Source organism: Arachis hypogaea, chromosome 17 (assembly GCF_003086295.3).
Source record: "Arachis hypogaea cultivar Tifrunner chromosome 17, arahy.Tifrunner.gnm2.J5K5, whole genome shotgun sequence".
Classification (NCBI taxonomy): Eukaryota; Viridiplantae; Streptophyta; class Magnoliopsida; order Fabales; family Fabaceae; genus Arachis; species Arachis hypogaea.
In genome coordinates, this window is record NC_092052.1 from 123,862,209 (window position 1) to 123,885,586 (window position 23,378).

The 23,378-nt window shown below is 34.6% G+C and overlaps 4 protein-coding genes and 1 pseudogene across 4 annotated transcripts; 4 read left to right on the forward strand and 1 right to left on the reverse strand.

Moving 5' to 3' along the window:
* The first annotated feature begins 306 nt into the window (after nucleotides 1-306).
* On the forward strand, nucleotides 307-2,497 carry LOC112764074 (stearoyl-[acyl-carrier-protein] 9-desaturase 6, chloroplastic-like). Its single transcript, XM_025809599.3, has 3 exons — nucleotides 307-462; nucleotides 986-1,279; nucleotides 1,857-2,497. Exons 2-3 carry the CDS (start codon nucleotides 1,052-1,054, stop codon nucleotides 2,424-2,426), a joined length of 798 nt encoding a protein of 265 aa, XP_025665384.1. The 5' UTR covers nucleotides 307-462; nucleotides 986-1,051; the 3' UTR covers nucleotides 2,427-2,497.
* A 7,597-nt stretch (nucleotides 2,498-10,094) lies between these two features.
* On the forward strand, nucleotides 10,095-11,532 carry LOC140180736 (uncharacterized). The gene is made up of 2 exons (XM_072222020.1): nucleotides 10,095-10,925; nucleotides 11,053-11,532. The coding sequence occupies exons 1-2, from the start codon at nucleotides 10,095-10,097 to the stop codon at nucleotides 11,530-11,532; spliced, it is 1,311 nt and encodes a 436-aa protein (XP_072078121.1).
* Nucleotides 11,533-12,698: 1,166 nt separating this feature from the next.
* LOC112764073 (protein TRACHEARY ELEMENT DIFFERENTIATION-RELATED 7A-like) lies at nucleotides 12,699-13,728 on the forward strand. The gene has a single exon (XM_025809598.3). It carries the CDS (start codon nucleotides 13,003-13,005, stop codon nucleotides 13,576-13,578), a length of 576 nt encoding a protein of 191 aa, XP_025665383.1. The 5' UTR covers nucleotides 12,699-13,002; the 3' UTR covers nucleotides 13,579-13,728.
* Nucleotides 13,729-13,863: 135 nt separating this feature from the next.
* LOC112764072 (alcohol dehydrogenase 1) lies at nucleotides 13,864-16,589 on the reverse strand. The gene is made up of 10 exons (XM_025809597.2): nucleotides 16,276-16,589; nucleotides 16,012-16,148; nucleotides 15,780-15,826; nucleotides 15,287-15,612; nucleotides 15,108-15,190; nucleotides 14,930-15,005; nucleotides 14,739-14,800; nucleotides 14,563-14,658; nucleotides 14,298-14,459; nucleotides 13,864-14,194 (listed from the first exon to the last, which is right to left on the reverse strand). Exons 1-10 carry the CDS (start codon nucleotides 16,310-16,312, stop codon nucleotides 14,078-14,080), a joined length of 1,143 nt encoding a protein of 380 aa, XP_025665382.1. The 5' UTR covers nucleotides 16,313-16,589; the 3' UTR covers nucleotides 13,864-14,077.
* Nucleotides 16,590-21,742: 5,153 nt separating this feature from the next.
* LOC112763831 (cytochrome P450 77A3-like) lies at nucleotides 21,743-22,596 on the forward strand (annotated as a pseudogene).
* The last annotated feature ends 782 nt before the right edge of the window (nucleotides 22,597-23,378 follow it).

Below are 23,378 nucleotides of genomic sequence, written 5' to 3' on the forward strand. Positions count from 1 at the left end.
TTTTTATCCTATGTGAATATTTTTTTTATAAATCAAACTCATATGACTCTTGGCCATAAAAACTAATGCTATCATAGAAAATTAATGCTATCATAGAACTTCCTATATATATATATATATTACCCTCATATATATATGACGACAACACTATTGCAAGTAATGTTGATGTTGACACCCAAGATGGTATCACTTACATGGAACCATAATGGTTTTCATCACAGACAACCCAAAGTCTCCAAGCCACATGCACGTAAATCTACACTTCCAATAAATGCACCTTCTTCAACACTAAGAACTCCTAAAACATACTCACTGCCACCAGAGAAGATTGAAGTTTTCAAGTCACTTGAGGGTTGGGCTTCACAGTGCATCTTGCCACTTGTGAAGCCCGTTGAGCAAAGCTGGCAGCCCGTTGATTTTTTACCGGACTCGTCCCTGCCGGTGGAGGACTTCAACAATAAGGTGAGATCGCAATTTCGTATTCATGGTATCTATATATGGCATCATGTATGGTTGGATATTATCTATGTTTCGTCGCTAAACTATTATTTAATGTCGTTTTGTTAGGGAATTAATTTTCTTTTTTAACCTATAATCAAACAATTAATAAATTAGTGAACAAATAAAAGTAAAGGGTTTGAGTTATTATTGACTAACTGTTGACTAAAAATAACAACTAGTTATGTTATTCCTGTAACATTACTCTTTCAATCTTTTCCTGTATATAATCAAATGACACTAGTATAATGTTTTAAAAAAATCAGCAGATAGATTAGAAGCTTATATGTTTAATTATTTCTAGAAAATTTCATGCCTGTCTAAAATGGTTTGTTATAATACTTTTTATATACTTAAAAACCAACTTAATATATTTGTAAGTTTATATATATATATATATATACACACACACACTTAAATTGACACGGTATGTTGATCTTATTTAATACTAACTCATGATATATATTGACTAAACAAAAATGCTTAGGTGAGGGACCTAAGAGATCGGACAGCTGAACTTCCAGACGATTATTTAGTGGTTTTGGTGGGTGATATGATCACGGAGGAAGCTTTGCCCACTTATCAAACAAGGTTGAACCAGCTCCATGGCGTTGCGGATAAGACGGGCTCATGCACAAGCCCGTGGGCAGTGTGGTCTCGGGCTTGGGCCGCAGAAGAGAATAGGCATGGAGACTTGCTTCAAACTTATTTGTACCTTTCAGGTCGAGTTGATATGCGTATGATTGACCGGACCATCCATTACTTGATTGCAGCTGGCATGGTGAGACGCATTTTCTTCCTGCTATTTAATAGGTTTTTTTTTTCGAAGATTTATATATGTGGGTCCAATGATAATACTAATTGTCTTGTTTACCAGTTTGATTACCAATTTGAATTTCAGAACTTTAGTTAAAAGAAGACTAATGAATTCTTCTTTGATACTAAATAATTCCCCACCTTACCTTTGGTGATGAGATGTTAATGGAATATGTTCAAATTTGTCTTCTCCAAAGTTTTGGTGTTTAATCTTTTTCATTTAAAAATAAAGTTTTACAAATGCAACTATTTTTATTGTAAAAATTGTTCTTTTTTAGCCGCTTAATTAGCTAGCGCACACTCATTACATTATCATCTTAAAACTTTCGATGATACTACGTGATTAAGATATTTTGATAATTCAATGCAATTAAATTAGTATAATACCTTAAGAATTAATAACTAAAAATTTAAATTAAAGAAAAAGAAAAAAAATACAAGAACAAAAAAAATTAATTACAAAAATAACTTTTTCATCTAACATTTTTCTAAAATTTTTACATTACTACAAAACTAATCTGAAATTTATTATTTTGGTGTAGCAATGGAATATAGACAAGAATCCATATATGGGATTTGTGTACACATCATTTCAAGAACGAGCTACTTTTATTTCACACGGCAACACGGCTCGGCTTGCTAAGAAAAACGGTGATTCAGTGCTTGCGCGAATATGTGGCACCATTGCTGCAGATGAAAAGCGTCACGAGAATGCATACGTAAAGATCGTTGAGAAGCTTCTAGAAGTGGATCCTACAGAGACAATGGTAGCAATATCAAACATGATGCGCAAGGGAATCACAATGCCAGCACACTTGATGCAGGATGGGAAGGATCCACACCTCTTTGATCACTTCTCTGCAGTGGCACAACGACTTGGTGTCTACACAGCCGCTGATTATGCTGACATTTTGGAGTTTTTGATCCAACGGTGGAAATTAGAGAAGATACAGGATTTAACGACTGAAGGAAGACGTGCACAGGATTTTGTGTGTGGTCTAGCACCCAGGATTAGAAGGTTGCAAGAACGAGCTGATGAAAGAGCGCGTAAAACAGAGCCACATAGTGTCAAATTTAGTTGGATTTTCAATAAGGAAGTGTCATTGATATAAAAGAAGTAAATTCATCACTCATTCCTATTAGTAGACAAAACACTTATAATCAAACCAACTTAGTTTGGTCACGTCATTAGTTCCTAGTCCATTTAAATAAGTGTCCGAATTTGAATATTATCTAATAGATTAACAATAGATCATTAAATGAACCGTGGGGAGCTCTCGATAACTGGGGAGAATTCAGGGAGGAATCAAGTGAGAGAACATAAGATGAGAAGACACCACATCCAACTCAAAACCTTAAGGTGTCAAGTTAAATGGGTCTCTCATCTTATAAACTCCTCACTCTTCCATGCTTTCTTTGATGTGGGATTAACTTCAACACTCCTCACACTTGCAACACTAACAATCTCCCCATCAAGTGTGAGCCTCCACATCAAGCATCAACTCCCCCTCTTTCTAGCTCCTCCACCACCACGAGTATTCGTCCATCACACCGCCGCAAAACACCGCGGGACACGCCGCCCGAACCACCTTTGCCGGGAAGACTTTCGATGCTTCACCTTGAATACCCCTTAAAACCAGACCGATTAAACCATCGGCTCTGATACCACTTGTTGGGAAAATCACAACAAAAGGTTCAAACAAGAACCTGTCTAATAGCGGAAGCACCAAAAATAATTTTCCCACAACCTGTGCAATTAAATGGGCAATGCCAAAGATACTCCAAGCAAGTTTACCAAGTCAATGTGATCAAAGTTGGCTTGCTCTTTTCCCCCAAAACCTTCTTCTCTTCGACGCCGAAAAACCCTTGCTTCCTTGCTTTCAATTTCAAAAAAAAGCTTCACTCTCTCACCCGTGGCTTATGCCACTTTCTCTTTTTATTTCTTTTTTTTTTTGTTTTAATATGTGTGGGTCCCACTTGAGGTTGGGGACCCACCAACAAATCTCCCCCTCACCAACTCAAGTGGGGATAGGCTGCTCCACCAAGCCCGCCTTCTCTTTGCAGGAATCAAACTTCACTGCAGGTAAACTCTTAGTCATCATATCTGAACCATTATCATCAGTATGGATCTTCTCAAGTGCATATGACTTCATCTCAAGCGCTTGACGTATCCAATGATACCTCACCTCTATGTGCTTCGATCTGGAATGAAACGTCGGATTCTTGCTGAGATGGATAGCACTCTGACTATCACAAAACAACACAAACTTCTCTTGATTGATGCCTAACTCTTGTAGAAATTTCTTCATCCACAAGAGTTCCTTAGAAGCTTCAACAACAGCAATGTATTCTGCCTCTGTAGTAGACAAAGCAACACATTTCTGAAGTCGAGATTACCACGACACAGCCTCCCCTGCAAAAGTCATCATATAACCAGAAGTAGACTTCCTCGAATCAAGATCCCCAGCCATATCTGTATCTGTGTAACCATCCAACACAGGTTGGTCACTTCCAAAGCATAAACAAACTCTGGAGGTACCATTAAGGTATCTGAGAATCCACTTCACTGCTTGCCAGTGTTCCTTGCCAGGATTAGAGAGAAACCGACTAACAACTCCAACGGCATGAGCAATATCCGGCCTGGTGCAAACCATAGCATACATCAAACTGCCAACTGCATATGCATATGGAATCTTCTTCATTTCCGCTTTCTTTTTCTCACTTGTAGGACATTGTTGCGAACTCAGCTTGAAATGACTAGCAAGTGGAGTACTAACAGGTTTGGAATTACTCATGCTAAACCTCTCTAAAACCTTCTCAATGTACTTCTGATGCGACAACCACAGTTTCCCATTCTTCCTGTCACGAGTGATACTCATGCTAAGGATTTTCTTTGCAGAACCCAAATCCTTCATAGCAAAGGATTTGTTCAAGTCTTTCTTAAGACTTTCAATCTTCTTAGTGTCATGACCAACAATCAAAATGTCATCAACATAAAGCAAGAGAGTTATAAAATCACCATCAGAGAATTTCTTAACATATACACAATGATCAGAAGAAGTCTTACTATACCCATGACCTTCCATGAAGGAATCAAACTTCGTGTACCACTGCCTTGGCGCTTGCTTCAACCCATATAAGCTCTTCTTCAACTTGCATACAAGATGCTCCTTTCCTTTAACCTCGAAACCCTCTGGTTGCTCCATATAGATTTCTTTATCTATGTCACCGTGAAGGAATGCAGTCTTCACATCAAGCTGCTTAACCTCTAAATTCAAGCTAGCCGCCAATCCAAGCACAACTCGAATAGAGGGCATCTTCACAACTGGAGAGAAAATCTCCTCAAAATCAATACCTTTCTTTTGCTCAAAACCTTTCACAACCAATCGAGCTTTGTACCGTGGTCGTGAGACATTTTCATCCGCTTTCAACTTGAACACCCATTTATTCTTGAATGCTCTCTTACCCTTCGGCAACTTCACCAATTCAAAAGTATGATTCTCATGCAAGGATTTCATTTCTTCTTGCATGGCCTTCAACCAATCTTCTTTATGCTCATCAGACATAGCTTCCTGGTAGCTCTCTGGCTCCCCAGTCTCAGTGTTCATCACATACTCATGAGGAGAGTATTTCTGAGAAGGATGACGCTCTCTAGTAGATCTTCTCAATTCAGGCTCAACTGGTGATTCAGGTGGAACTTCAACAGCTGGCACCTCAGGTTGAGGTGTAGGTTCATCATGCAAATCATCACCATCATTACCAACTTGTACATCTTCCCCATCAACAGGAGGTCTAGTGGAAGGACCAGGTTCATCATCAACAGAACGTCTAACAGTTACTGTTGGCTTATATGTCTTCTCAAGATCTTCAATAGTTTGGTCTTCAAGAAAAATCACATCTCGGCTTCTAATTATCTTCTTGCTCACCGGATCCCATAATCTGTAACCAAAGTCTTCGTGACCATAACCCATGAAGATACACTGCTTTGACTTTCCATCAAGTTTAGACCTTTCATCTCTTGGAATGTGAACAAAAGCCCTGCAGCCGAACACTCTCAAGTGACTATAAGAGACATCTTTCCCTCTCCAAACTTTCTCTGGAACATCACCATTAAGTGGAACAGAAGGAGAAAGGTTGATCAAGTCTACTGCAGTCCTCATTGCTTCACCCCAAAAGGATTTAGGCAACTTTGCATGAGAGAGCATACACCTGACTCTATCATTGATAGTGCGATTCATTCTCTCAGCAACTCCATTATGTTGAGGAGTCTTAGGAACCGTCTTCTCAAGCTTGATTCCATGTCCTTTACAATACTCTTCAAACGGACCCCTGTATTCACCACCATTATCTGCTCGAACACATTTCAATTTCCTTCCTGTTTCTCTTTCAACACTTGCATGAAAGTGTTTGAAGATTCCGAGCACCTGGTCTTTAGATTTCAAAACAAAAGCCCACACTTTTCGAGAATAATCATCAATAAAAGTAATAAAATATGATGCACCACCTAGTGTCTTAGCATCCATAGTGCAAACATCAGTGTGAACTAAATCTAGAACATGTGATCTCCTATGAGGTCCAGAATTATGAAATGATACTCTAGCATGCTTTCCAACAAAACAATGAGTGCAAGTATTTAAATTTGTACCTTTCACTGGAAGTGAGTGCTTCTTGGCCAAGACGCTTAGTCCTTTCTCGCTCAAGTGACCAAGACGTATGTGCTACAAATCAGAAGAGGAATCATCAGCTACATTCACATCTTCTTTGCACAACTTTGCTTGCAACCGGTAGAGAGTAGTGAGGCTATTGTCTTCTCTAGCAACAATGAGAGCTCCTTTGGTAATCTTGCATTTTCCACTACCAAAGGAAGTGCAATACCCTTCTTGATCCAATGCTTTCACTGAAATGAGATTGAACCGCATATCTGGCGCATGCCTAATATTCTTCAACTGCAACTTGCATCCCATATTAGTTTCAAGCCACATATCACCCATACCAATGATATCACACACTCCTTTATCTCCTAATTTGATCTTGCCAAAATTTCCAGCAGTATAGGAAGTGAAAAATTCACGCCTCGGAGTGACATGACATGAGGCACCAGAGTCCATAATCCAAGTGGAATCATCACAGACAAGATTCACATAATTTTCATCATATGTGATAAGAACATCTTCATAAACAATAGCAGCAGTCTCTTTATCACTATCTTTACCTTTGTCTTCGTTTCTTTCCCTTGATTGTTCTCTTTTCAAGAACCTACAATACCTCTTGATATGCCCCGGCTTACCACAATGGTGACAAATGAACTCTTTTCTTGGCTTGTACTTTCCTCTTGACTTGCTTCGACTCTCTGACCTGTCAGAACTGTGAGGTTTTCTACTTTGACTTCTCTCCCGTGACTCTGAAACAAGTGCTTCTGATTGGGAGGAGGCATTAGTCAAACCTCGCTCTCTTCTTCTGCCTTCTTCATTCAACATGCTCTCTTTAACCATTGCTAACGTCAACTTTCCTTTTGGAGCTGAGTTAGTCAGTGTCACAACCAGAACTTCCCAACTATCAGGCAAAGAGCTCAACAACAACAAGGCTTGCAACTCATCATTCAAAGTGATTTCATTATTTGTCAGTTGGTTCACCGTCTCCTGAAAAATGCTCAAGTACTCCGGCATTGATTTACCTTCAACATACTTCATATTGACAAGCTTCCTAATCAAGAATGCTTTGTTTTGCACATTCTTCCTCTCATATAACTCTTTCAATTTCTTCCACATCTTCTCAGCATTCGTTTCGGTGTCAACATGTGGATACACACTAAGATCAAGCCATTGCCTAATCAAAGCAATTGCCTTCCGATTCAGCTTCTTCCATTCAGCATCGGATTTGGTACTTTTGGATTTATCCCCTTCCACAGGATCATACAAGTCCTTGCTATACAACATATCTTCCATGAGGGTCTTCCAAATTGAATAATTTTGAGAATTCAATTTGACCATATTCGGTCCATGAGTATTTTCCTCCATTTAATCAGCACAGAGATAAACAACCAAAGTTCTAGATACCACTTTGTTGGGCCAACCGTGGGGAGCTCTCGACAACCGGGGAGAATTCAGAGAGGAATCAAGTGAGAGAACATAAGATGAGAAGACACCACATCCAACTCAAAACCTTAAGGTGTCAAGTTAATGGGTCTCTCATCTTATAAACTCCTCACTCTTCCATGCTTTCTTTGATGTGGGACTAACTTCAACACTCCTCACACTTGCAACACTAACACTTGTTGGTATTATAAGTATAGAAAACTATATTTTTATTTCTTCTTTCTGTGTTTATCTTGTTATTCCTTCTTTCTTTTGTATGTTGTTAGAGAGATTATCTCCTCAAATATTTATTTTTAGATTTTTCTAATGTTCTTTTTTCTACAACTTTTTTTGTAAACTCTATCGGAATTAGGTCTTCCATTTGTGTATACTTATTTCTCCTTATCATTTTGTGAGGTGTATGTTCTTGGTGGAATGATATTAGTATTGATGACGTTGATTGTTAAAATATTTTTTACAAAAATATTAATAATGTATACATTTTTCTAAAAACAAACACGATAAATTAAATAATTTTCAATAATTGAAATCTTTTGTTATTATTTAGTAGGGTTAATACTCAAATTTGTCCCCGAAAGATTACGCGATCTTCATTTTCGTCTCCGAATAATTTTTTTAATCAAATTAGTCCCTGAAAGATAAAAAAATAAGTCAAATTAGTCCTTCTGTCAGTTGGACGATGACGTGACATGCCACATGTCACTTGACATGTAAAAAAGATTTTTATAGTCAAAATAGTCCTTGAAAGTCCAGATGGTAATCATTTTCATCCCTCAAATTTTAAAAGTTAGTCAAACTAGTTCTTATATAATTTTTTTATTTTTTTTTCATAATATTAAATTTGAAATATTTTTTGATACTACTAATTTTAATAGAAATGTAATTGACAAACAAAACATTAGTGATTGTATCTTTTCTTCTTAAAAATTTTTTCAATAAAATTATCTCTCTTCCTTAATTCTTCTCAAAATCTCTCTTATTCTTTTCTATTCTAAAACATTTTTCTTACATTATTACATTTTGTTGGAATATATATATATACTCAAAATTGAAATGTATGTATTTATTAACCTAAACAAAGTTATATACTCGAAATCAAAATTTATGTATGTTAAGCTAAACAAAGTTATACCACTATTTTTTTTTACTATATTTTTTTTCCATTACGGTATTACTTAGATATAGGATGTAATGGTAGTGATACTTAGAGTCAAAATTCAAGAAGATCCACAAATTTTGACTCTAAGTATTACTATCATTACATTCTATACGTAAGTAATACCGTAATAGAAAAAAAAAAGATGTAGTAGAAAAAAAATAGTGGTATAACTTTGTTTAGCTTAACATACATAAATTTTTATTTTGAGTATATAACTTTATTTAGGTTAATAAATACATACATTTCAATTTTGAGTATATATATATATATATTTTCCAGCGAAATGTATATAAGAAAAATGTTTTAGAATAGAAAAGAATAAGAGAGATTTTGAGAAGAATTAAAGGAGAGAGATAATTTTATTGAAAAAAATTTTTAAGAAGAAAAGATACAATTACTAATGTTTTGTTTGTCAATTATATTTCTATTAAAATTAGTAGTATCAAAAAATATTTCAAATTTAATATTATAAAAAAAATTAAAAAAAAAATTATATAAGGACTAGTTTGACTAATTTTTAAAAATTGAGGGATGAAAATGACTTACGTCTGAACTTTTAAGGACTATTTTGACTATAAAAATCTTTTTTACATGTCAAGTGACACGTGGCATGTCACGTGTATGCCACGTGTCACTGACCTGTCACGTGGCATTTAACGTGTCACGTCATCGTCCAACTGACAGAAGGACTAATTTGACTTATTTTTTATTTTTTAGGGACTAATTCAGGGGCGCAGGTACGTATAAATAAAGGGGGGCAATGGCCCCCCAAAATTTTAGTTTTTATTCAAAAAAAAAAATTAGTCTGATCCCCCTTTTTGTTATTTCCCAGCCCTCCCTCTCTTTTTGTTCTATCTTTTCCAACCCCCTCCCCCTCTCACTTTTAATTCCTACAAAACCCAGCCCAATAGCCCATTCCCTATCCCTTTTTCTATTTCCCAATCCCTATCCCTTTTTTATTTCCCAACGTATAATCACTAATCAGTTCCCCAATCCCCTTTTTTATTTTTCTACATACAACCGGTCTCTTCCTCTCCCTCTCTTTCCGCCTTGGCTTTCAAAAAATTTAGGTAACAACTTTTTCTATTCTTCTTTTTCTTTATCTCTTTAATCTTCTTATCTTTTATAATTTTACCTTTTTTACTCTTATTTTTTTTTGTTTTTTGCATATTAAAAAAAAGAGAGTAGTTTAACAAGTGATTTTTCACTCATCTTTCTCAAAAAAAGTTCTATTTTTATTCTTTTTTATATATTTAGTTATTTACTTAATTAGTTAATTTATTATTATTTGTTAATTAAGTTTATGTTATTATATGTTAGTTTGTATATTTAGTTTTTTTATTAGTTAACTATTTAATTACAATTTTATATTATTTATACTAGGATGTTAGTATTATTGTTCTGAATTTTAATATTTTATTTTAAATTGAAATATAATTTTTATATTTTATAAAGATTTAGACTGTAATTTATACTTTTTGCTAAATATATTTTAAATTATAGGAACTTATTTGGCCATTTGAATTATGAGTAAGTTCAAAATCATTGATACATTTTTTAAAAGAAAAGATCAAGAGAATGAAGATGCTTCTACTATTACTACTCTAATACTTGAGGGGTCATCAAATTTCATTACTTCAAGTTCTTCATTGAATAGCTCAAAGCGTCCACGACTTCTTCCAAATCAACTGGATGTTTTTCGTTTGGAAAGAGATCCTGGAATGCGACTAATGATTTGGAAGTTTTCTCCAAATAAAAGAGATGAAATCCGTCGGGCTTATATTAAAGTTGGGCCAAATCAGCCAATTCTTGATAATTATCCATTTTCTGGTGATAAAAGTCATCGTCGCTTTCAAGCTTCATGGTTTAAATTGTTCCCATCTTGGTTAGAATATTCTATAGAAGATGATGCTATATATTGTTTTCCGTGCTTTCTTTTTGCTAAGGAACCTTCAATCAATACAGGTTCAAATACTTTTATTGAGAATGGTTTCAGGAATTGGAAGAAAGTAAATAGTGAAAAAGAATGTGCTCTTTTGAATCACATTGGCAAAGGTCCTAACTCATTCCGTCATAAGGCGCTGAAATCATGTGATGATTTGATGAAACAATCACAACATATTGACAGACTTCTTCATAAGCAAACATCAGAAGAGATTGAAAAGAATCGAATTCGACTAGGAGCATCTATAGATTGCATTAGATGGTTGACATTTCAAGGTTGTGCATACAGAGGACATGATGAAAGCCAAAGTTCAAGCAATAGAGGTAACTTTTTGGAAATGTTAAAATTTTTGGGATCTTACAATGAAAGAGTGAAACAGAATATTTTGAAAGCCAAAGTTCAAGCAACAGAGGTAACTTTTTGTTCTCAATAATATCATTGAAGACGGGACAACTTATGCACAAAGAGGTGATGCTTATGGTGTTAGTAAAATATTATTGTCATTTGAATTTGTTTTCACTTTGCACTTGATGAAAGAGATTATGGGAATCACTAATGTTCTTTGCCAAGCACTGCAACAACAATCTCAAGATATTCTTAATGCAATGCATATTGTTTCTACATCAAAGTTACTTCTTCAACAATTAAGAGATGGTGGATGGTGCAATTTTCTTGCAAATGTTAAAGATTTTTGTGAAAAACATGAAATTGAAGTCCCTAATATGAGTGCACAATATATTTTTGGAAGAGGTCGATCTCGTCAACCAAGTGTGACAGTTGAGCATCATTATCGAATAGATGTATTCTTGGCAACAATTGACTCTCAAATACAAGAGTTGAATAGTAGATTTAATGAGCAAACAATAGAGCTTTTGACTTTGAGTTGTGCTTTGGATCCTAAGGACAATTTCAAATCATTCAATATTGAAGAAATCAGCAAGTTAGCAGAAAAGTTTTATCCCCTTGACTTTCCTTCTAATGAGCTAAATATTTTGAAATCTCAGTTGCAACATTATTAGCATGATATACCAAATCATTTGAAAGGCATTGGTACACTTTCTGAATTGTGCAACAAGTTGCAAGAAACGGGAAAATCAAGAACTTATCACATGGTTGATAGATTAATACGCCTTATTTTGACTCTACCAGTGTCTACAGCAACAACGTAAAGAGCTTTTTCAGCAATGAAAATTGTTAAGACAAGACTCCGAAGTAAGATGGCTGATGAATTTCTTGCAGACAATTTGGTCATCTATATAGAAAAAGAATTAGCAGCTATTTTTGACACAAATTCAATTATAGATGATTTTGAAAATAGAAAAAAACGTCGAATAGCCTTTTCATGATACAAAACTGTAAGTAGTAATTTTTATATATTATTGTCTTATTTTGATTGAGATTATATATTTATTTTTTTTTAATTTTATCAATAGAAATAGTAATATAAAATATAACACCGCCCCCTTAAATAGTTAGCCTAGCTCCGCCCCTGGACTAATTTGATTAAAAAAATTATTTGGAGACGAAAATGAAGATCGCGTAATCTTTCGAGGATGAATTTGAGTATTCACCTTTATTTAGTATTGCGACTCGGCTTCAATTTTTTTATTGGTAAAATGTCTTTGTGATCATATAATTTTGATACCCGTCTTTGATGTTAAAATCATTTAATTTGATTTTAAATATAAGCGTTAGATTACAAAGATTTTGTAATTGTGGCGGTGTTCGAGTGTTAGTGCCATCTTGAAGGGTTATCGAATATGTATCGGAATCAAATTCTTTTGATTTTATGTCTGTAGAATTGATTATGGTGACTTATTTGAGTTATTTCACAAAAATTTTATTTTAGTTAAGTGATTCTCATAAAGTATTACTACTGTTACTATATGTCAAAATATTAAAGAATGAAACCTGAACTGCCTCTATTACTTCATTTTTATACTCTAATCTAGAAACTCTGTTAGTCTCATCAGTCATTATTATCAACTAGAATAAAGTCAGACAAAATGAAGTCTATCAGATTTTATGCAATTTGTTGGATTATAAATTGATCCCGTTCAATATATCTTGTTTTCTTCAAAGGGTAAAGCAAAATGTACAATAAGATAATAAGTCAGTCATAAATCTAGAAATGTTCTGAATTCAAGTGTTTTACACACATTTCAAATACCAAATATTGCACATATCAAAAGGTGGCATGAATATGTCTTCTGAGAAATGATGATTTTCTTGTAAACGAGTTACAGAAAAATGTTTCTTACACGTCTTGGCCAATACATAAAAAACAGAGAAGAATGTGGAGAAGCAAAACAAGCTAAGGAACTAGTCACAAGTGTTTTTCACTGCAACCAATCCTTTCAGAATGAGATCCAAATTATTATTGTAATGCATCCGTACCCCAAAGTTCTTGCTATATAAATTCAATTAAGCCATAACATCAGAAAACAACATAAGATCAGATAAAAACACTGAAAAATATTCATCAATTGATGGCATCTACTCAGCCAAATATTCATTTCAACTTCCCTCAGTTCCCTCCTCCACCACCATCCCACCCTTTCAACTATCCGCCACCGCCGCCACCGCCGCCACCGCCGCCACCACCACCACCCTCACATTGTTTCACTCCTCCACCACCACACACGCCCCCACCACCATCACCGCACCACCCTGTGCATCCACCACCATACCCAGTTCCAACACCACCCTCTCCAGATAACCACCATCCAACTATCATAGTGATTGTGTTTGTATCCTTTGGAGGCCTTTTGTTCCTTTCAGTGCTGGCTTTTGCTCTGTTTTGCATGATCAAGAAGATGAAGAAGAAGAAACAAGAAACTGATATCATCCATTTTGATGAGCACAGGCATGTCACTGAAGCCATTGTGCCTGGCCCTTGTGGTGAGCAAGTGGTGGTGCTATCAGTTGAAGATGATGTCCACATTGACGAAGAAATCATCAAGAATGAGGAATTTGGTCATGCTTTGCATGCAAAACAATCATCAACTACCAATGAAGGCATTGATCCTAGAAGCCCTGATCATGATCATCAGCAAAAAGCTTGAAAATAAAAGACTTGATTGAAAGATTTGTGTGTTATTGATCTTAATCTTTTACACTTAAAAGCTGTTCTTTTTTTTCTTCTTTCAATGATATCCTCCTTGTAAAAATTGATGAATTCTCAACATGTTGAAGATGTATTATGTATATACTCCTATGTTGATAAGACCATAAACGGTTGCATTTTATCACACATCAACATTAACATGCCAATTTGGGAACTAAGAATTCAGACATGCAACTATACCACTGAGATAAAAGAAATGCTAAAAATGTCACAAGAACAAGAATTTGACAACGATATTTTTATTTATCAGAAACAGAAACTACACAATGGCAGTAGGAAAAGGCCTATCATCCATTCTCTACATTCAAAATCAAACTCCACAAACTCGATAACTTTTAAAAGGGATTACATAAGATGTTTATTTTTTGTTTTTTTCTTTTTCTTTTTCTCTGAAAGAGAACTGTCCCCTATCAGGGACAATTTCCTCACTGTTGAGCTTATTCGTCCATCCGAATGATGCACCTGATGGACTCTCCTTTCAGCATCAAATCAAAAGCCTTGTTAATCTCTGAGAACGGAACAGTGTGAGTGATGAATTTCTCAAGTTCCAACTCCTGAATTATAACCAATGAAGAGATCCATTAGCAACATGAATAAAAACATATCAACTTGTTAAGACTACAATGAAGAGTTTAGTATAAAAATTAAAAAGCTTACCCCTCTCATGTACTTCTCCACAACATTAGGAAGATCGGTTCGGGGTTTGTAGTTACCATAGAAGGTACCCTTGAGAGTCCTCTCATTCAAGAAGTTCGTAGGATGAGTTTTGAAAGCATCGTCTTTGCTTGGCACACCAACAAGAACAGCAACACCCCAACCCTGAAGAGGGAAGAAAATATTTAAGTTTCAGTATTAGTAAATAACATATCATAACAACATTATAGCAACAAATTAAAAAAAGAACCAGTTCTGATTCAATTACATCGTGGACACATTCAAATGCTGAGATCATAGCTTGGATGCTGCCAGTACATTCAACAGAACGATCCACGCCTCCATTGGTCATTTCAGCAATTACCTGTTGAGCAACATTAACATCTTAGTCTTTCTTCCATGAAAGTATAAATAATTATGGAGAAAAACTTAGAATGAACTAACCTCTTGTACAGGTTTGTTATGATCTTTTGGGTTCACAAATTCATTAACCCCAAACTTCTTAGCTGCCAACAATAGTAAAATGAGAAAATAGCATTAGTAAGTGAATACAATTTGTAGTTTTGGGAAACTTGCTCAATTTATTCTATGCTTAATCATCTATCACATTTGAATCAGAGAGAATGGCATTATACCTAATTCGAATCGGCTGGAAACTAAATCAACCCCAATGATTCTTGATGCACCAGAAATCCTTGCCCCTTCAGCAGCCTAAAATTTGGATTGAAAAAAGAACAAGAGTCACTACTCACTAATGCCTTTGATCCATAGCTAAAAAAACTGCAATGCAAAGAAAACTAGAGGGCAACATACAGCAAGACCAACAGCTCCGAGTCCAAAAACAGCAACAGAAGAACCAGGTTTTGGTTTTGCAACATTGATAGTGGCACCAAGACCTACAAAACATGAAAATGAAACTGAATTGTCAGAGAATAGAATCACCAACAAACAAAATGTGAGGAAATATACTAATCTAGGATGATGTTGCAAACCTGTGCAGATTCCACAGCTGAGAACACAAACTTTGTCAAGTGGTGCTTCAGGGTTGATCTTTGCAACACATCCAGCATGAACCACAGTGTATTCACTGAATGTGGAGGTCCCAACAAAGTGGTAAATTGGTTTTCCCTTAATGGAGAATCTTGATTCTTGATCATGGATCATGACACCCCTGTCAGTGTTGATCCTGAGAAGGTCACACATGTTGCTCTCCTCTGACTTGCAGTGAGGGCATTCGCCACACTCTCCGGTGAACACAGGGAGGGCATGGTCACCTGGTTTCAGATGAGTCACTCCCTCTCCTACACTCTCCACAATCCTGCACCGTTACCAATATCATTGTTCTTTAACTTTCTTAATCTTGTTTGATATAATGAATGAACCAATGTACATGGTAAAGAATCACAGAACTTAATACAAAGAAGTTTATGCTGAGGGATTCATTTCTTGTGACACAGTTTAGAAAACAGATGAGAATAGACATACCCTCCAGCTTCATGACCAAATATCCGAGGAAATAATGGAGTCTGGCCCTGAAATTGGGAAAAGAGATAGAAACATATTAAACTCTTGTGATGCATAAAATAATCATATCATCATAGCTATAATAATAATAATAACAAAGAAAAAAAATTGAGAAATGAAGAAACAATCATAAAGTAATCCCTATTCCCTAATCAACTTGTGATCAAGCTACATCACTATATAAATTTCAAACCTTGGCTTCCCAGAAGTAAACATCGGTGTGGCAAAGTGAGGTGTAGAGAATCTTCAAACGGACTTCACCGGCCTTAGGTGGCGCAACCTCCACTTCTTCAATCACCAATGGCTTCCCTGCCTCCCATGCAACCGCAGCTAAAAAAAGCACAACCACATTCCAATCAAGTCCATTTAGTTTTTGAAAACTCGATTAAGAGTAAAAATAAGAGGATTAGCTTAGATTAAATTAGATCTATTGATGATACATTAGACGATGACTAACCTCGGCACTTGATGATTTGACCAGCAGTGTTAGACATGATTAATCACAGAAAGAACAGAGACAAAATTCAATTCAGTAGTGAGAGAGAAAATTTGATCGATGAGTTGAAATGGAAAACACTGGTTGGGTTATATAGTAAGGGGTTAAGATTCTTTAAACCACTAGTAAGTAAACACCGCTGGTTTTGTTTACAAGCGGCGCCTTCTGGTTCAACGCACACAACACAAAGACACGTAACTCTGTTGCTGGTTTCTCTCTTTTTCCTTTCTCTTGTTTTCTCTCTACATTCCTTGCCCTATCATCATCAATTATTCAACTTACTTTCTTTTTCTGATTTAAATAAAGTCTTTTTTTTTTTTTTTGGTTTGACTAACAAAATATAAAGTGCATTGTATCGTTATCGTACCAAGTTGTTTGTATTAAATGTTTAGGGAACAGCCCCGTTAAAACGATGTGCCACGACAATACATACATAGAAATAGGGCCTAGAAATAGAATCTCGAACAAACTAGGACTACACCAACACCATCCGCGTGTAACATTTTTTGCTTTTAATTTCTTAATAAGTAATTTTAAAAGATTTGTTAACAAAATTCGTTTACATATTTTATCCAATATATGGTAAAATCCGGGTCTTTGGTCGTATCTACGACCTTGTGTCATCCTTTTATTAACTTTCGTTTCTTAAATTTTGAAATAGGGTTATTAATTAGTAATAGGATAAGATTAAATTAGAGTAAAATGACAATTAAATTTTGGAGAATTTTAATTTTGGACTAAAGTTTGGGTTTGAGAAGTTTTAAAAGTTTTTTTTGTTTGAACTTTTAATTTATGAAAGGGTAAAGTATTAAATTGGTCCCTAGGTTTGGGCGTAATTTTGTTTTGATCCTTAAGATTTAAAGTGTTCTATTTGAATCCAAAAAATTTCATTTAGCATCAATTTAGTCCCACAATGAGGTCAAAATTAAATAATTAACAAAATGTCCTCCATAACAACAGTACAAGAACAAAATCGATAATCTGGAGAACAAGTACAAGCTCCAGAGACATAAAATCAAGCATTGATACATCAATACATTTATTAATTATTTTTTTATAATATAAATAAAATATTTTCTATAAAACTAAAGAAAATGATAAATAAATGTATTGATGCATCAATGGTTGATTTTGTGCCTCTGGAGCTTGTACTTGTTCTCCAGATTATCGATTTTGTTCTTGAACTGTTGTTATGTAGGACATTTTATTAATTATTTAATTTTGACCTCACTGTGGGACTAAATTGATGCTAAATGAAACTTTTTTGGATTCAAATAGAACACTTTAAACCTTAAGGATCAAAACAGAATTATGAAAAGTAATAGTATTAATGTCTAGTGCAATTTTTAAAATCAAATTGTAAATTTCTAAGAAGCTATTTAAGTACTTATAGAGAAGTTAAAAAAATGACTTCTCTTATAATAAAAATTTTTTTATTATTTTTTTTAAAATAAGCATTTTTAGAACTAAAATACTAAATACAAAATAACTTATTTATAAGCTACTTTTAATATAAACATGTATTGTTTAGGCCACGAATTTCTTACTCCTAATGTTAGGTATGAGTATCATTAACCACCATTAAAATATTTACAAAATAAATCCCATTTTTTATTTTTGAAAGAATTGATAATTAAACATTTGGCTCTCTAGTTTTTATGTTTTATGCATTCCTCCTATTTCCTTTAATCAGAGTTTTAAAGAGAAGAGTTCATAGCTTTGCTAGGGCTTTTGCCCCACTCTCTCCTCTCCATCAACATTGTTCATTCCTTGTTCCTCCCCTTCCGCGGTAGCTCGCTCTCTGTTCCCTTCTCTACGCCGTGGTTATTCTCTGATCTTCTCCATCCACACGGTTGCTCGTTCTCCCCTGCACCGTGCTTGTTCTCTGATTCTCGACGCCGCAACATGCTGCCGCCGCCGCCATCACCACACTCAGGTTAACCATATTGGCACAGTGACGAAATCTATTCAAGCTGCACTTGATTCAAAGGCAGTAGGCTGGGTTGTCATGGTTAGGCATCGGAGTGATGAGACTGAAGATAATTTTATTGCTGACAGGTTCTATTTCTTTAATATATTTGTTTGGGTACTTAATATTTTGCTATTGTAAACTGTACCATGTTATGGCTTGTGTTGATGATCCAAACTTTTGTCATCTAGATTAAGACAGGTGCTCCTTGCTGAAGTGAGCGATTGGCAAAGTATAATCAAGTAATTAGTATTTTGTGCTAATTTTCTCCTCTTTACTTCAAGATTTTAGCATAGACCATAGGCTATAGCATTAGTATTTTAAAATAACTCAGAAATTCTTAGGACTAAACTATCATAACTTGTTTTATTCAAATTTCACTATATACTCTTCTTTGACTCTGAGGCTGACTATTTTTATCTTGAACCGCCATAGAAAAGATTAGTTTAACTAAAGAAATTGAACATCATTATGCCGACTCAGAATAAATAACTAATGTGCAATAATTCTGTTTTAGTTCTTGGTTTTGAAACTTGAATTTTGTTAGAAAATAGAAAACCATCGTTATCCTTGAAAAAAAATTGATTGCTTCTTTAAATTCACTTGTTATATAGTATATGTGTGTGATCATTAGTTATTGTTTAATGGAATGATCTAAAAAACTTTTTTCTTCAAATAATTGTTCTTTTCAACTTCTTCACATTGAAGAGGAACTTGAAAGCGTGCGATATGCTAGTGAAGCCTTCAAATCACCTTAGAGTGAATAAGTGCTGATCTCAAATATGTATCTTGAAATATTATTTCTGCAAGAGTCATTATCATCATCGATTAAGTTAGAAAAACAAATATGACCAAGGTAAATCCAGAATTTTGAGAGCTGCAATTGATGGGTTTAGCCTTCAAATGTGTGTTAGTTTTAAACTGAAATAATTACTCCAGGAATAAGAAACTTGAGCTTGGTGAAGCTTCAATTGTAATGTGAAGATATAGCTTAATGTAACTTCATGCAGGGACTATAGGTGTAACTTTCAAATAAATCTTGGTGATGAGTTAATTCGAATGTGTGTTGTTTTAGATGAACGTAAACCACTTTAGCGAATTGAGTAACTTAAATTCAAAGCCACCATTGTTCCATTTTAAGCAAAGCCATATTATTCACCCTTTTTAGGGTATTGAAATTGTTCACCAAGTTAATACACTATAAATTATTTTTTTAATTGTGTTTTTGGAGGAGAGGGGGACTCATTCTAAAATTTTAAATGTCACACAAATTAGTTCCTTCGTAGCATTTTGAAACAATTTTAGTATAAATTGATCTTTAATATAATTATTTATAAATGGATAAAAATTGTTTATTGTGAAGATACAAATATAAGGTCAAAATGTCTAAAATAGGGATTAACTTAGGAGTGGATATATCGAGTAATCCAGATAATTTTTTCCATAGCCTTTGACAAATACTAATAGCAGATATTGCAAAATGATAAGAAAGTATTTCCATTTCATTGATACTACAATCCACCATATGCACTATACAAGGAATATTACGAAAATAGATTTGCTTATAAAAGCATGAAGACTATCACAAATTTTATGTATCAAAATCTTATGTTCCAAATATGCTTCCAGCAAAAGGAGGCATAAATCAACCTTAACCTGTCATGCGTTGTAAACAAATTTAGATCCTCTTTGTTCTCCAGCAGGTGCAAAATAGGAGATGAATAATTTATAGGTATTAACATCATCATTCGCCATTCACAACAGGAAGCATATAATCACTTTTAAATCTGATCAACAGACCTAAAGCTAGATAGCCGGACCAGTGTACTCTTCCAGGCACATATAAAGATCTACAGGCATTCCTATCTCTACAAGCCAAGCATATTCCTCCTCTTCATTGTCACATATTTTAGGGCCATTTTATATTGCTGTAGTGAAACAAGCATTAAAAACAAAATATAACTGAGATGCTGATCAGATAATGCTTCTCCCTTCTTTTAAGTGATTTGCAAGTTTTGAAAAGGATAATAATTTTCTAAGAGAAAAAAAACTAAAAATATAACTAAACTTATAAATCCACAATTAGAGGCTTCAAAACTCAAGAAAGGGAACAAATTGAATTTATAGAACTTCTAAGATCATTCCTACTACCGAGTACCAATGCTATATCTTATGGTGCATGGAATATAAGTGATAGTTCAAAGAGTTACTTACATAATGTTAAATATGGATAATCATGATAATAAGTACACTTCTTTCCTTCATCTTCTCTATAAAGAGGTGAAAGAATGTCTAGCACAGCATAAGGTGTTATTGCTGTGAAATAGTGCAGATTTTCACCATGCTTTGGATATAAAACTAATGTTTTGTACGGTGCAGTCATGACCTTATCAACAGCTAATTTAGCTCGTCTAACTACAACAAAGAAAAATTATAACAAAATTATTTTAAAACATGGATGTAGAATAGCAAATTTTACAAGCCACTGAATATGATCATATTGTTTAATAATATTGATAAAAAAATCTCCTGAATGAGACATACAATTATGTAATTTTAAGTCCTCAACAGTAGTACCAATTAGCCATAGAAAATTCTATAGAAAATGATTAAGTACCAACAATTTTTATTCAAAACTCTTACTAATAAGTTTTTTAATGGCCGTGTAATGCAATGTTGTTGAAACTGGCGTCCTTCTATGACCACCTAGCACTTTTACGCAACTTTCAATTTCACAATCAATTACCTTTACTATGTGTTCATTTCTGTGCATGGCAAACAAACAAATTCAATCACAACAGAAATCTTAAATTCAATTTGATAAAGCTTTAATTTCAACTGTCTTAATTTTTTTTAGAGCAGCAATTGATATAAGATTCAACAGAGTCATAAGGGTGCACTTGATATATTCACAAAAGTAGCTAATTATGAGATTAAATTCTTTTGATACTTTTTTTTAATGTTATATTCACAAAACAAAACCACTCATATAAGAGTACCATTTTCTTGACATTAAGAATCAATTTTACTGGAAAGATAAAGTACTAAAATCTAAGTTAACATTATAGCTTTTAACATTGTAATGTACTACTAGTATAATTGAATCAAATATTGATGACGGGTTTTCACTTTTCATTTTTCAGTTACATATGATAAAGCATGATAATTCATTTAGGATTTATGATTTGTTAGTTTATCATCTTCATCATACATGTATACAATATATACAAAGTTACATCAAAACTAGAAGATATTGATTTTGGCTTGTATGTAATTCTAAGGATAAATTATATAAGAGTAAACTACCATTTGTACCCACGAAAGTTGAAAACGCTGACATATCTATCCATAGAAAAAAGAAATTACCATTTGTACCCATAAAAAATTATTTTTACAGGCAAAATTATCCAAACACTAAAAAATTATCTAAAATTCCTAAATTACCCTCATCTTCACCACCACACCACCTCCTTCACCCAATCACCTTTCTAACTCTAACCCTCTTCACCCAGCCACCACCCCTCTTTCCCTTTCTAATCTCCAATCCTACATTGATGAGATATCCTACCAGGACTATCTTCAGCTCTAACAAGTTCACCGTTAACGCCGCCGTTTACGGACCGGTTTGGAAGTCTCTGCGGCGAAACATGGTTCAGAACATGCTGAGCTCCACCAGGCTGAGGGATTTCTATACCGTGAGGGACAATGCCATGGAGAAGCTCATCAACCGCCTCAGAACTGAAGCAGAGAACAACAATGGTGTTGTCTTTGTCCGCAAAGATGCGAGGTTCGCGACGTTCTGTATCCTCGTTGCAATGTGTTTTGGCCTCGACATGGAAGAACACAAGGTGGAGAAAATAGATCAAGTGATGAAGAACATTCTCATAACTCTGAATCCAAGACTCGATGATTAACTTCCGATCCTGAGTCTTTTCTTCTCGAAACAGAGGAAAAGAGTGTTACAAGTTCGAAAGGAATAGGTGAATTTCATTGTACCGTTGATTGAACAGAGAAGAAAAGCTATAGAGAATCCAGGCTCCAACGAAATCGCAACAACGTTCTCATACCTTGACACATTGTTCGATCTGAAGGTTGAAGGGAGGAAATCTGGTCCTTTAAATGATGAATTGGTTTCCCTCTGCTCAAAGTTCCTGAACGGGGGAATGGACACGACGGCGACGGCGGTGGAATGGGGGATAGCGCAGCTGATTGCGAATCCGGAAGTCCAAGAAAAGCTTTACAGAGAGATAAAGGAATGTGTTGGGTGGTGGGATTTGAGATTAGAAAGAGAAAGAGGGGTGGTGACTGGGTGAAGAGGGTTAGGGTTAGAAAAGAGGGGTGGTGGCTGGGTGAAGAGGATTAGGGTTAGAAAGGTGATTAGGTGAAGGAGGTGGTGTGGTGGTGAAGATGAGGGTAATTTAGGGATTTTAGGTAATTTTTTAGTGTTTTGATAATTTTGCCTATAAAAATAATTTTTTATGGGTACAAATGGTAATTTCTTTTTTTTATGGGTAGATATGTCAGCGTTTTTAACTTTCGTGGGTACAAATAGTAGTTTACTCATTATATAAATAAATTAATCTAACTCTAGTATTACCTAATTATTCTAAATGAGAAATTTGATTACATTTTTGTTCTTTTTAAATTTATAAAAATTGTTGTAGTCAGTAATGATTTCAATTTTATATAACTCTCTGAACCTTGCTAAATTGTGACAACTTGGCATAATTTGTGTCTTTGCTACTGTTTCTTGTAAATTGTTACTATGCCAAGCACAATTTTATTCCGAAAAGTGTCTCTTAGTAAATTTTAATTACAAATAAGCAAGTCTTTTGCACCAAGTGAAGACAATAACATGAATAGAATGCAGTATCTTAAAAGTTATCATCAGAAAAAAAATAAATCCAGAAATAAACTTAACCTTACATAGTTGCATTTCCAATTCCTTTACACGAGCAGCAAGTTGTTTCTTTTCAAGCTCTTGTGTCCGACCAATGGATACAAGGCGAGCACCAACCTCCTAATGCAAAAATATTAATTAGTAGCATTAAGCAGACAATAACTCATCAAAATACCAAACTTCAATTATAAATTA

Bases quoted from the DNA above. Each gene is read 5' to 3' on its own strand.
- LOC112764074 (XM_025809599.3), top strand. From the start codon at position 1,052: ATGATCACGGAGGAAGCTTTGCCCACTTATCAAACAAGGTTGAACCAG. The intron at 1,280-1,856 runs GTGAGACGCATT...ATTTTGGTGTAG, and splicing joins ACTTGATTGCAGCTGGCATG to CAATGGAATATAGACAAGAA.
- LOC140180736 (XM_072222020.1), top strand. From the start codon at position 10,095: ATGAGTAAGTTCAAAATCATTGATACATTTTTTAAAAGAAAAGATCAA. The intron at 10,926-11,052 runs GTAACTTTTTGT...TTGATGAAAGAG, and splicing joins CCAAAGTTCAAGCAACAGAG to ATTATGGGAATCACTAATGT.
- LOC112764073 (XM_025809598.3), top strand. From the start codon at position 13,003: ATGGCATCTACTCAGCCAAATATTCATTTCAACTTCCCTCAGTTCCCT.
- LOC112764072 (XM_025809597.2), bottom strand. From the start codon at position 16,312: ATGTCTAACACTGCTGGTCAAATCATCAAGTGCCGAG. The intron at 15,613-15,779 runs GTATGTCTATTC...GTAACGGTGCAG, and splicing joins TTTGGTCATGAAGCTGGAGG to GATTGTGGAGAGTGTAGGAG. The intron at 14,659-14,738 runs GTTAGTTCATTC...GTTGCTCAACAG, and splicing joins ATAACAAACCTGTACAAGAG to GTAATTGCTGAAATGACCAA.